This window comes from Girardinichthys multiradiatus, chromosome 2 (genome assembly GCF_021462225.1).
Source record: "Girardinichthys multiradiatus isolate DD_20200921_A chromosome 2, DD_fGirMul_XY1, whole genome shotgun sequence".
NCBI lineage: Eukaryota > Metazoa > Chordata > Actinopteri > Cyprinodontiformes > Goodeidae > Girardinichthys > Girardinichthys multiradiatus.
Genome location: NC_061795.1, coordinates 47567514 through 47579929, shown reverse-complemented (window position 1 = coordinate 47579929; position 12416 = coordinate 47567514). Strand labels below are relative to the sequence as shown.

Genomic DNA, 12416 nt, shown 5'->3' with positions numbered 1-12416 from the left:
AATTCTGTTTTAGACCTCATAAGACCATAAGCCAGCCATGGTATGAAGGGTGTCATACAAATAAACTTCTCTTGCCTCGAACAAGAGGGGCTTACCAATGAAAATTTACCTTTGTGACTAATTGAAAACGTTTCCATGATGGCCTGAAATATTCATGTTGATTAATGTGCATTATCCGCTTTTAAATCAACAACGATATGAATAAATGTAAAAGCCACTAGCTAAATTCAGTAAAATCGGTGGTTGTTTTTGATATGAGAGATATGGATCTCTGCCCAGGGCGCCATTCCATCAGGGGCAGCCGAAGCCCTCAGTGGCACCTAGAAAAAGTTTTCTGTTGCTTCCCTGTCCAGTCATTGGGGAGTGGACGCCCCCTTGTGTTGTGACAGAGTAAGTGCTTTAGGAAAATATGGAAGGACACCGTTGGAGGCTACGGAGCTGAAGCTGGTATCTGATTTGTGGGTTCCTGTTTAGCACCAAACTAGAATGTTCTTACAATCTTGTTTTAGGAAATCTGAATTACTGTTGTTAATCTCTAATTCAAAAAGGAAAATAGTCAACTCTTCTGATCTGAGCTGGACAATTTGGAACTGAAGAGACTTTCTTTAAAATACAGTTTGGGAATTACAAACTTTAATTCTGTTTTTGAAAATAAAGAAAAACAGCATTTTGTAAGCTTGTTTAGCATCAGGGCCACCTTAGTTTCTAAACCTGGTCCAACCTGGGCTAAAATATTCTATGTCAATGACAGATTCTTCAGAAAATGGGTTTGTTTTATGAAACTTTTATTATATGTAAAAATGTTGACCTGGATGAGAAGGCGGGACTTGCCCAGGGTGCCTTTTATGGAAGAACAAAATTTGTAAAATAAATTTGGTCTTGTTGAGATATTAATGTTCTAGTTCAGGGTTTTATGTAGATTAATAAACACAGATAAAAACAAATATTTTTCAGGTTATTAGTTTTAATACGCAATGGTATTGTCCTGCATATTGACCTTATAAGTTATAATCTTGCTTGTATTCTTCCTTCATGTTCATTGAATGGATGAGAGAGTGTAATACCGTTTTCTGCCTCCACCAAAGGCGGTGGCGCTGTGTCCCACCGTCTTCTTCTGTGTTTCCTGTTCGCTTCCTTAACAACAAACAGAGCAGAACCTCCAGATTTAGTCGGACTGTTTAAAGAAATATGGTTTATTGTCGCTACATCATCATATACTTTGGGGCTGTATAAGATAAGTGAAGCTGGATTTCTCAGTTTAAGCGGAGATACAGGCTGAGGAGCGGGAAGCTAACCCATTAACAGACGTTTTTTTTTGTTTTTTATCGAAGTTAAACCTTGTCTGATTAAACATCTGAACTTGGAAGAACAGACAGCAGGTGAGTGTCAGCTCACTCAGGCAAATATAAGGTTGTAAAATAATGTTTAACTGTATTTATTGTCACATTATTGGATGGCTTGTGTTTAGAGAGAGCTTAGACTTAATATTGAGCTTTAAGGACAAATGAATTAACCAACCTTTAAGACATTGCAGTTTTTATTCCATTATCTGGCCTAAAACATATATTTGCTTCCACAGTTTCGGTTATTTTTACCCAACATGTTCCGCTGTTAATGCAAGGGTCAGATCTTGTTTTCTGTGCTGGCTTCAGCCTCAGTCTTTTATGTCTCTGTGTGCGTTTTAGCTGTTTTTATGTTATATTGCTCTGGCATTTCTTTTTCAAATGCCATAATGAAGGAGAATATTCTTAGTCATGTTTTTAAGTTTTCTTTAAACCTTGACATTCATGTACATTTCCTTAGTATTCATTAGCCCTTTAAACTGTATGACTAGGGTCAAATGTTTTGGGGTTTTCTTCATTAAGCTTCTCCCCATAGTTTAGTGGCATCTTGGCCCGTTCCTCCTAACAGAACTGGTGTAACTGGGTCAGGTTTGTATGCTGCTTTGCTCACAAACACCTTTTCAGCTCTTCCTACAAATATTCAGGGACTGAGATCAGGGCTTTGTTATGCCCACTCCAAAATATTACCTTTGGCCACTTTGTAACTAATTTGGTGGTATGCTTAGGGTCACTGTCCATTTGGAAGACCAGTTTAACTGCCTGCCTGAGGTCTTGAGATGTTTCTTCAATACTTCCACCTAATATGCTTTCCTAATGATGCATTCTATTCTGGAGGCAGCACTAGTCCTACTTACAGCAAAGAGCCCCACAACATGATGGTGCCTCCACCATACTTCACAATTTGGATGGTATTCTCAGGATTGCGAGCTTCCCAATTTTTCCTCTAAATGTAAGAATGGGGATTATGAAGAAACACTTACATTTTAGTTTCTTTACACCACAGGGTGTCTCGACAAAAAATGGTTTTGTCCCTGTGTACATTAATAAAATGTAATGTGGCTTTTTATGTTGCTTTTGGAGTAATTTCTTCTTCTTCTTAGAATGGCCTTTCAGCCCAGTCGGTACAGGACTTTTTTGATTGTGATACCACGCTCTTACCAGCTTCGGCCAACACCTTCACGGTCCATGTCTTTGTTCTGCCCGTGATTCACAAATTGCTCGTCAAAACTCGCATATCTCTGGGACACAGTACCCGTCTCCTTCTTGAATGGTAGGATGGATGGACATTCCCATGCTGATTATAATTGTGTATAATTGTTTGAACAGAAGAACGTGGCACCTTCACGTATCTGGAACTTGTGTCCATAAATGAACCAGACGTTTGAAGTTCCACAATTCTCTACCTGCTTTCTTTAGATTTTCCCATGACGTCACACAAGAAAGTAGTGTGTGGTATTGCTCTAAAATAACTCCTGAGGCGTGGCTCCAGCTAACTTTAAATATTGTAAATTAACCAACCAGACGCTTACAAAGTCATAAAATTGTCACCTGGCCTTTGCCAAATGGTTTAAAGGCATAGTAATCTTAGTGTATGTAAACTTATGATCTTGACGAAAGTAACCGGAAATCTCTCCAAAACTCTCCCTGTTTATTCTGCCCATTTAGCAACTTATTAGAAATAATGTCAGTAATCATAACTGACATAAAACGATAAACTTTTAATCTGACTTATTGGAAGATGGTGATAAAAATGTTTTTTGTGTGTTTTTATACAGGTTTGTATACATGTAGTTTCAAATGTAAAGAAAATTGACTATTATTGACAATTATGTTTTAGGTTCGTTTCAATAATGCCAAAAACATTTTAAATGATGTTTAGACTTCTGGCAAATTTGAACTGATTAGGATTTTAAGACACATCTTAATACAAAATAGGTCTAAAGATTGGCACCTATTGGCCCATCAATAAAATGGTTTAACATCCATCTGTCCATCCACCTGTTTTTTGGTTTCATATTTGAATCCTAACCTGGCTTGTTTTTACTTCCACAGCAGACGGGAAAATGTTTAATGAATTTTCTTAATTCGCCGCTCATCTAATGCAACGGCTGGAGCATGTTAGAAAGTTGCTTTGAACACTGCGATGGATGAGGACGCCCCGACCTTGAAGCCCAGACGGATCCAGAATCAGAATGTGGTCTATCGTCTGGAGAGACGAAGAGTCTGCTCTGGTCGACCTGGAGCTCACTGGTACCGAGTGCGCTGCTTTCACCAGAACCTGTTCCCTAACTTCACTGTAGTGAACGTGGAAAAGCCACCCTGCTTCCTCAGGAAGTTCTCGCCAGATGGACGCTACTTCATCGCCTTCTCATCTGACCAGACATCCCTGGAGGTAAAAGGAGAAGCCCTCATCCTGACGTTGTTAATCATTTTTATTTCTCAGCTGAAACTGATTTTGCACATTTTATTAACCAAGCCCTCCTGAGACACATTCAGTGTGAATTCAAACTTTTATGTTGTTGAAATTCTTTGTCAGATATATGAATACCAAGGCTGTCAGGCAGCTCAGGACCTGCTGCGAGGCCAAGAAGGAGAGACTCTTTCAACAGCCAATGACCAGCGCTCCCTCAACATCCGGGGCTGCCTGTTCGAGCGCTTCTTCTCTTTGCTCCACGTCACTAATGTGGCCTCAAACGGAGAACACCTCAATCGGGAGTGTAGCCTCTTCACGGATGACTGCAGATACGTCATCGTCGGCTCGGCCGTTTACGTCCCCGATGATCCGCCGCCGTACTTCTTCGAGGTAATGACCTTTTAGTTTTAGTGAAAAACAGCTGAGTTCAGACCTTTCATTTATTTCTGACCTTCCACCAGGTGTATCGCAACAACGAGTCTGTGACTCCCAACCCTCGGTCTCCTTTAGAAGACTACTCTCTCCACATCATCGACCTCCACACCGGGAGGCTGTGCGACACCAGGTCCTTTAAGTGTGATAAGATCATCCTGTCTCACAACCAGGGCCTCTACCTCTACAGGAAGATTCTGGCTGTGCTGTCTGTCCAACAGCAGACCATCCACGTGTTTCAGGTTAGCAGACTCTAGTTTATCCTCTAGTTTATCTCCACCCCCAGGGGTTAAATCTTTAGATGAAATTACACCAGAATTATATCTGCAACATGTTTCAGACGTTTTAGGCAGTGGTGTGTAACATGCAGCTTGTGTAGGCTGCTTCTGCTCATTGTTTAACTTTGTCCTCTGTGGAAAATGGTTCATTTAGGAAAAAATCTTCTTTTCTGGTGGAGCGTGACAAACCATTACAGTGCTTTGCAAAAGTATTCATACCTCGTGGACTATTTAACATTTTGTCATGCTATAACCGGCATCTTGAATGTATGTTGTCATAATTTTATATGACATATCAATAATGTGCACAATTGTGAAGTGAAACAAAAAATGCGGCATGGATTTATATTTACCCGTTTTACTATTATTCCCCTGCACACGCCTACGTCTGTGGTGTTTGTCTCTTCTTCTACTGCACCTTCAGGTGACCCCTGATGGAACGTTTCTGGATGTAAGGACCATCGGGCGCTTCTGTTATGAGGATGACCTACTCACGCTCTCTGCTGTTTATGCAGAAGCTCAGGCAGAGAGCCAGACTGGCTTCCCTCGCCTCTTCACAGACAAAACCATCAACTCCCTCAAGCACAGACTGCTGGTCTACCTGTGGAGGAGAGCGGAGCAGGACGGCAGCGCCACGGCCAAGAGGAGGTGACAACTCAGATGGCATGTTCTGCTTGTAGAGATGTCCAGCAAATCAAAAATCTGGTCCAGTTCTGCCAGAACTCTGATTGGAATAAATAACGGATTCTTTTATCGATGGAAGGTCTCTGCATATCAGAGAAACACTGAGATGAAATCAAAGAGCTGCTGAGGATCATTAAATGTGTGTTTTCTGTAATCAGTATACACACCGCAGTCGCCACAAATACTTCTATTAATATCAGGATAGATTATGATGTTCGTGCAATGATACTTCCTTCCTACCTTCCTGTCTCTCCATCTTTGTGTCATTTTTCCTTTCTCGGATTATAAAACATACACCTGTAATGGCTTTTAAAACAAAAACTGAGACAAGTTTGAATTGTTTGATTATCTTCTCTGAACAGGCTCAAATAAATCTTATCATTCATGCTGAAAGAAGAACTTAACAGAACCAAGGCTACTTAAGTTCTAACCTAAGTTGTTCTGTCAGGTTTTTCCAGTTTTTCGATCAACTCAGACGGCTCAGGATGTGGAAGATGCAGCTGCTGGATGAGCATCACCTCTTCATTAAATACACAAGCGAAGACGTGGTCACGCTGAGAGTCACCGACCCGTCGCAGGTACAAACACACACACAGTTGTGAACGGATCTCTGGGTTCTGTGGGTGTGAATTCCTCCCTCTGTGCTCTTTGTTATGCTGCCCTGGTTTCCTCGGATGGCTAGAATTCCCCTTCGAGTTTCCAAGGAGACGTTTGTCAAATAGATTCTGTTCAGTCCTGTGATTCGTCACTGAATGAGAAAGATTTAATTAATGCTCAGTTTATTTTTAAATGATATCTAATATCATGTGACTGGTGTCTGAGCAGATAAAGGTGACTCATTTCAGTTTATAGTTTGTTGCAAAACGTAGAGTTTTCAAAACATTGTTTTAACTAGAACTTTATGTCCTAATTAAATCCTGGGTGGATGGATGGAATGAAGAAAGATATATCTAATTAAAGCAGTTAGTTTCTATAAAATGTCATGTTATTTTATGCAGTGATTTGCTTTTTAAGCGGAGTGGATTTAAAATCTTCTTGTTCTGCCACTCGTTGCCTTTGAATGTACAAATAAAATCCCGCAAATAAACAGAAAACCTTCACAACCTGTTTGTTTCCCTCTCAGCCATCGTTTTTTGTCGTCTACAACATGGTGTCCACAGAGGTGTTGGCTGTCTTTGAGAACACCTCTGACCAGCTGCTGGAGCTCTTTGAGAACTTCTGTGACCTTTTCAGGAACGCCACCCTGCACAGCCAGGCCATCCAGTTCCCCTGTTCCGCTTCGTCCAACAACTACGCACGCCAGGTCCAAAGAAGGTATCAAATCCCGGTCTCTGACAGGCTGCTTGGTTTTTAATTGAGAGATAAGAATGAACATGATGTCACGCAGACAAACATAAAGGAGGAGGTAAAGATGCTACTGAGCCGCAGGGGTCACCTGGAGGACTAAGAGCAGAGGGAGGAAGGTGTTATAGGCTATAATCTGCACATTAGGGTGTTCAGTGTGGATAAAGGGAGCTGTGATTGAATTTCACCCGTGTTGGTGACAAAAACCTGCATGGAAGGTGAAGCAGAGAGAGGAAACATGGGCTGACACAAAGGAACAGAGCGTTGAATTGGATCCGATCAGGTTCAAAGTGGCCGATGTGCCACAAAGAGGAGGAATAGAGAATGAAGCAGCTCAGTCCAGATTTCTGCTGATATGCTTCCCTGTTTTACCTCTTCAGATTTAAAGACACCATAGTGAATGCCAAATACGGCGGCCACACTGAAGCGGTGCGGCGCCTGCTCGGTCAGCTGCCCATCAGCGCCCAGTCGTACAGCAGCAGCCCTTTCCTCGACCTGTCGCTCTTCAGCTACGACGACAAGTGGGTGTCAGTGATGGAGAGGCCCAAGACCTGCGGAGACCATCCCATCAGGTACGCACTCCAATCAGGGCAGATCGACCTCCTTGTCCCAGTAGCACTTATATAACACAACAGTTAGTTCAATGGGTCTTTACGTAACACAGTGAAAATTCTGTATCTAAACCAGCATCAAAACAAAAACTGCTCATTTTAAAGAAGGTTTAGTTTGATTAATGTTTTACTAACTTTTACAGTGTCCCGCTTACTTTATTGGCGTTTAAAATTCCACCCACCCAGAGCTGCTGAAAAGCTCAGTCTTAGACTCACTGGATTGAAATGATGTAATTTAAGGCTTTTCAGCCTATCTTTACCAGGAGTACTAAGGGTAAGGCTGGATGGTACTGTAATGTGTGATTTCTCAAATTCTATATTTTCTTAAACAGGTTTACAGTGGTAGAAATAAGAACCCCAAACTGAAACTGGACCAATCAGGGGTCATAAGGTTCAGAATAATATCAAGATAAAAGGAAGAGGAGCACAGAGGACATAGCAACTTAAAATCATCATGGATGTATGCTTTTACCTTCAGTTTGATCATTTTTGTTTCCTCAGCAGAACTTGCAGAGCTACAACTCTGTTGTCCCCAGCTGTGATAAGGGCGGAATCCTAAAACAGACCACATTCAGATTAACCGGATAATGTCCCAACATTCAACCCGTCTGGGTCCACGTCTAACGCAGCTGCTCTGCCTCTCCTCCAGGTTTTACGCCCGAGACTCCGGCCTGCTGAAGTTTAAGATCCAGGCAGGGCTGCTTGGTCGACCCGTTAATCACGCCGTGCGCCGCCTGGTTGCCTTCACCTTCCATCCCTTCGAACCTTTTGCAATCTCTGTTCAGCGAACCAATGCGGAGTATGTGGTCAACTTCCACATGAGACACGTCTCAGCATGATGAACAGGCGTGTGGAGGGATAAACTGTAGCCCTCGAGTGCAACTCCCAGCTCTCCTACTGAGAAGCGTCCACTCTTCTGCTCCTCACTCAGGGCTCCGGGACATTGTCCATATCAAATGTCCAGGCTCAAATTTTCAGAGTTCTCAGTGTGTTTTGTCAATTTTTTAAAGTCTAAATATAAACGTTCAGCAGATCACAGCTGATGTTCTCACACTGGTCAGGATTTAAGTATGAAACCAAAAAACAGGTGGATGGATGGATGGATGGATGGATGGATGGATGGATGTTTTAAACAATGGGATAAGGAATCCAGTCTTGACATGCCGATATTTTTTCCATACTCTTCTTTCTCCATACGCCATAGAATCCTTGATCCCTCCTCCGGCCCGCCACTCTCCTCCTCATCACGCAGCGCTTTCCGCCTCCCTCTTTTTTTTTTTTTTTTTGTCTGCAGAACAAAGAAGGAGCTGTGGGGAGGAGAGGATGGAAAAAGTGTAAATGTGTAAGAGGGTGATTGATGTTCCACAGAGGTGGGATTCAGAAGGGTTTTTATGTCATCCATTGTTATCGTTTGATCCTCAACAAACTTTGTTTTTTTAATTTTTATATTGTTTTACTTTTTAATGTTTGACTGTACATATTCTAAAACCAATAAAGTTCAATTTGATTTTCAGCTTTAGCACCAAGAATGTTTGGTTTTTTTCTCCAAGACATTTTCAGCTGTGACAGAGAACTGGAAGCTATATCTGTTTAGTTTTTTTCCATCATTTATTTAGCTTTTTTGTAAAAGCTGCACACATGGAGCTAAAAACACATTTCAGGTGTCATCGTATGTAAACCTAAGGCTGATCTCTGCAGTATGTTGTGCAGCGTATGTTTATAACACTTCTGTTCTTCACTACATCCATCTGTTCTCCACACGAAAGGCCACCTGTTTGGCTCAAATGTATGATTAATGAAACAGACACAAACAGAAGCTGCAAATATGCAAATGGCCACAAAGACCTTCGAGCTGCACCGACATGTATAACAAACACATGAGGGCCAAAAGGTGCAGTTGTCCGGGCAGCTGGAGAGAGGCCAATGCTGCGAGGGAAAGCAGCTGCAGGGGGGATTAAGTGTTCTGCTGCCTCTGGTTACACAGAACAGCAGACATGGGAGCTTCATGTTTGTGTGTCCGACAGACCAACAAGGTTAAAGCAGAGAGACGGAGCTGCTCTGGAGTGAATGCAGTCTTCCAGATGTGTGACAACAAGAAGTAATAATCAACTAATTTTGGGAAACACATGGCGGGAGTGCATAGAGGTAGACACAAAGCACATATTTATACCCTTAAAGCTTTTTCATATTTTGTCACATTAACCCGAGTCCAAAATGCTTGTTATTGGGATTTAATGAGACTGGTCAGCACAAGGTAATGCAAAATTGATGTAAAAAATTCTCCAAGTTTTCAATTCTTTTTCCAAATAAAAATCTGAAAAGCTTTTACTCTCATTCCCTTAAATAGAGTTTAGTGAAACCAGCTGGATTCAGAAGTGACCTAATTAGTAAATCAAGTCCACCTGTGTCTACTGTAGTCTCAGTCTAAATCCAGCTGTTCTGTTTCTGGCTCAACAGAAACCATGAAGACCAAGGACCACAGCAGACAGGTCGGGGAGAACGTTGTGGAGATGTTTAGAGAAGACTTAGATTCTAAAACAATATTCAAAGCTCTGTTCAGTCCATCATCTGGACATAGAGGCCCAGTTTCCTGTATAGGGATTAAGCCCTAGTTCTAGATTAAATCACATTTTAAACCAGGATTTATGGAAACAGTTTTCTTAGATATGGATTATAGTAGTTCCAGGTGTGTCCTAGTCTTGAGTTAAATAATCTTCTGTCTTAAAGGAAGACTTGAGCTAATCCAGGTCTAAATGAAGACTTAAATTAAACCTGGCCAGAGGCAGGTTTAACCTCAGAGTAAAGGCTGTATGCTTCACTGTGGATGGGCAAAATGGATTATCTTGACTACATCAATGATGGAAGACCACCACCAAGACCAGAAAGAAGATTTCTCAGAGACAGAAGTAACCTGCTAAATGAATTTGATGATACAGATTTCCGTGACTGTTTTCCTTTGTACAAAAACACTGCAGCTGAAATAATTTGTTTGGTTCAGACAAAGATTTCATGTGACTCAGTAAGAGTCACATATCTCCTTCCTTACAAGTACTTATCACTGAGATTTTTGGCATGTGGAACCTTCCACTGTGAAAATGCAGATTTGTGCAGTGTGAGTGAATCAACTGTCTGCAAAATAGTGCACAAAGTCTACAAAGCTATATGTGAACTGAGAAGTGATTACATCAAGTTCCCAGCTGCTGTTGATTAGACAACCTACAAGCTACAGTTCTATGAATATGGGGACTTTCCTGGAGTAATTGCCTGTATTGAAGGATGTCATATTCCCATGAAATGCAAATCTTCTACAGAAGATACTGAGCAGTACAGGAATCGTAAAAACTGGTTTTCAGTAAACGTACAGGGTGTCTGTACTACCACTATGCAGTACTAAAACATTGTTGCACATTGGAGCGTTTCAACTCACAACTCAAGGATTTTCCAAAACTCCTCTTTGTGTGCTCAGTTTGAAGCTGGAGAACACAGTGCAGTCCTTCTTGGAGACCGTGGTTAGGTCCAGACACACTTCTTGTTTACTCCTTATCTGCATCCAGTCAGGCCTGCACAGCAACGCTACAACCAAGCCCACTTCCACACCAGAGGGCTGGTGAAGCGCATGTTTGGTATCTGGAAGAATCGTTTCCAATGTCTCAGGAATATGTTACGTTTTGAACCAAGAAGATGCTGTATTGCTATTATGGCAACTGCAGTGCTTCATAATTACCTCAGACAGCATGGCTGTGTAGACCCACCAACTGAATATTACAATGACTCACATGTTCCCATGGAGGTAGCCAATGACAAAACTGGACACGCTAATAGAAACAGCTTTGTTGTGCAGCACTTTTCATAAGGAAAAAGAAAGGAAGCTGGAAGCCGTTGAGTGATCCACAAGTGATCTGTTTGATTTTGTTGAAAAAAAATGGTAAACATGAAGAGAAAATATGGTTTATTACTGAATAAATGTTGGTTGAATTGTGATTGTAATAGAACATCTTTATTTCATAAGGGGCAACAACAGAGGCATTGACAGGAAAAACACTGATGTTTAGCTGCTGCTGTTGCTTCATGTGTCTCTCCATTTCTTTGACTGACAAATCCACTTGAAGGATTTTATCTTGAGTTCATGTTCTTCTTTTAGATATTGTAATCTTGCTGTGCTGCCTGGGATGGAGATACTGGCTGTAGCCACGGGTACAGAGGTCTGATTTTTCTGACTCTTTTCTGGCTTCTCCGACATATGATTCAATCTCAGGTTGTCTTTTTCTAGAGAGAATTACAATATAAGAAATAAGATTTCAGGAGTATTTCGCCTTCTTATTCATAGTGCAAAAGATGGTACTATTTAGCTTACCCAAGCACGACAATAAATACACTCAGACACACATTGTAACAAAGAGTATTGAAGAATCCCCACCTGAACTGTAGATGATCAACATCTGGGATGCCTTCCAAGGGTTTTGGCTCATCCCAGTCAACAATTCTCCAGGTTATCGGTCTGGGGTCCCCCTCCTGTCTTGAACAGGAGGGGGACCCCAGTCCTACGAGCAATGGCTGCTGTTTTCTTCAGCTGTATTTTGATGTTTTCCCACAGGATCTTTACAAGGCAATATATGATCTCATATGAGCAAACATACATTTCACCATGAGTGATTAGAACAATCAGGATAATGTAAATAATATAATTAAATCTTACTTGAATCTTTTGGAGGGTCCTGTTGTTAACTTTTTCATTCGAGTTATATTTATTTACAATTGCAGTCCATGCATTTAGTTTTTTTTATTTCTGTGGTTGAATAATGATGTTTGTCCTCAATTATGGGATTTTTAAAAATAATTTCCTTCAAAAGCATCTTTTCACTTTCACTGACGGTTTTTGAATACTTTCTTTTTCCATTGTCCATGCTTAGTCAGAAGTCAAACTCCTGTTCCATATATGGAGGTACATTTGTCTCAATATTATTCAATCAAAAAAAACTAATCTCAATCAAAACATATTAAGTTGTGATCAAAACTTTCAGAGTTGTAACAATTATTTTTTTTTAATGGAATATTTTATTTTGGGGAGAAAAAAAAATTGTTTGATAAAACGTTTTTTTGATTAAAATGGCTCATTTTTTCTCACGAAGAGAAAAAAGTTATTTGCAAAACATAAACTTTTATTTGCGCATGTCAAAAATCTTTGGTCTCGCTTTTTTGGTTTTGACGCTCTCTGTTTTTGGTTGAACTCAACGAATTTTGAGTTCTGGGAACATGAACATCCTGGGCGGGGCCTAAAGACGAACGCTGTAAGACGTTTCCCTATTGGTTA

The 12416-nt window shown here is 40.9% G+C and overlaps 1 protein-coding gene and 1 long non-coding RNA gene across 3 annotated transcripts; one reads left to right on the top strand and one right to left on the bottom strand.

Moving 5' to 3' along the window:
- Positions 1-1122: 1122 nt before the first annotated feature.
- On the top strand, positions 1123-8624 carry det1 (DET1 partner of COP1 E3 ubiquitin ligase). Of its 2 annotated transcripts, XM_047381605.1 has the most exons (10): positions 1123-1379; positions 2444-2613; positions 3396-3735; positions 3880-4146; positions 4218-4430; positions 4891-5114; positions 5599-5728; positions 6274-6464; positions 6875-7066; positions 7755-8624. In XM_047381605.1, the coding sequence occupies exons 3-10, from the start codon at positions 3487-3489 to the stop codon at positions 7942-7944; spliced, it is 1656 nt and encodes a 551-aa protein (XP_047237561.1). In that variant the 5' UTR covers positions 1123-1379; positions 2444-2613; positions 3396-3486; the 3' UTR covers positions 7945-8624. The 2 variants fall into 2 exon arrangements, with proteins under 2 accessions (XP_047237561.1, XP_047237553.1); XM_047381597.1 differs by lacking the exon at positions 2444-2613.
- LOC124877952 lies at positions 5050-5716 on the bottom strand. Its single transcript, XR_007040632.1, has 3 exons — positions 5582-5716; positions 5391-5471; positions 5050-5190 (listed from the first exon to the last, which is right to left on the bottom strand). It is a non-coding gene; the product is annotated as an uncharacterized LOC124877952 (long non-coding RNA).
- Positions 8625-12416: the final 3792 nt, after the last annotated feature.

Coding starts and splice junctions, on each gene's coding strand:
- det1 (XM_047381597.1), top strand. CDS start 3,487: ATGGATGAGGACGCCCCGACCTTGAAGCCCAGACGGATCCAGAATCAG. Junction 3,736..3,879: donor CTGACCAGACATCCCTGGAG/GTAAAAGGAGAA, acceptor ATTCTTTGTCAG/ATATATGAATACCAAGGCTG. Junction 6,465..6,874: donor GCACGCCAGGTCCAAAGAAG/GTATCAAATCCC, acceptor TTACCTCTTCAG/ATTTAAAGACACCATAGTGA.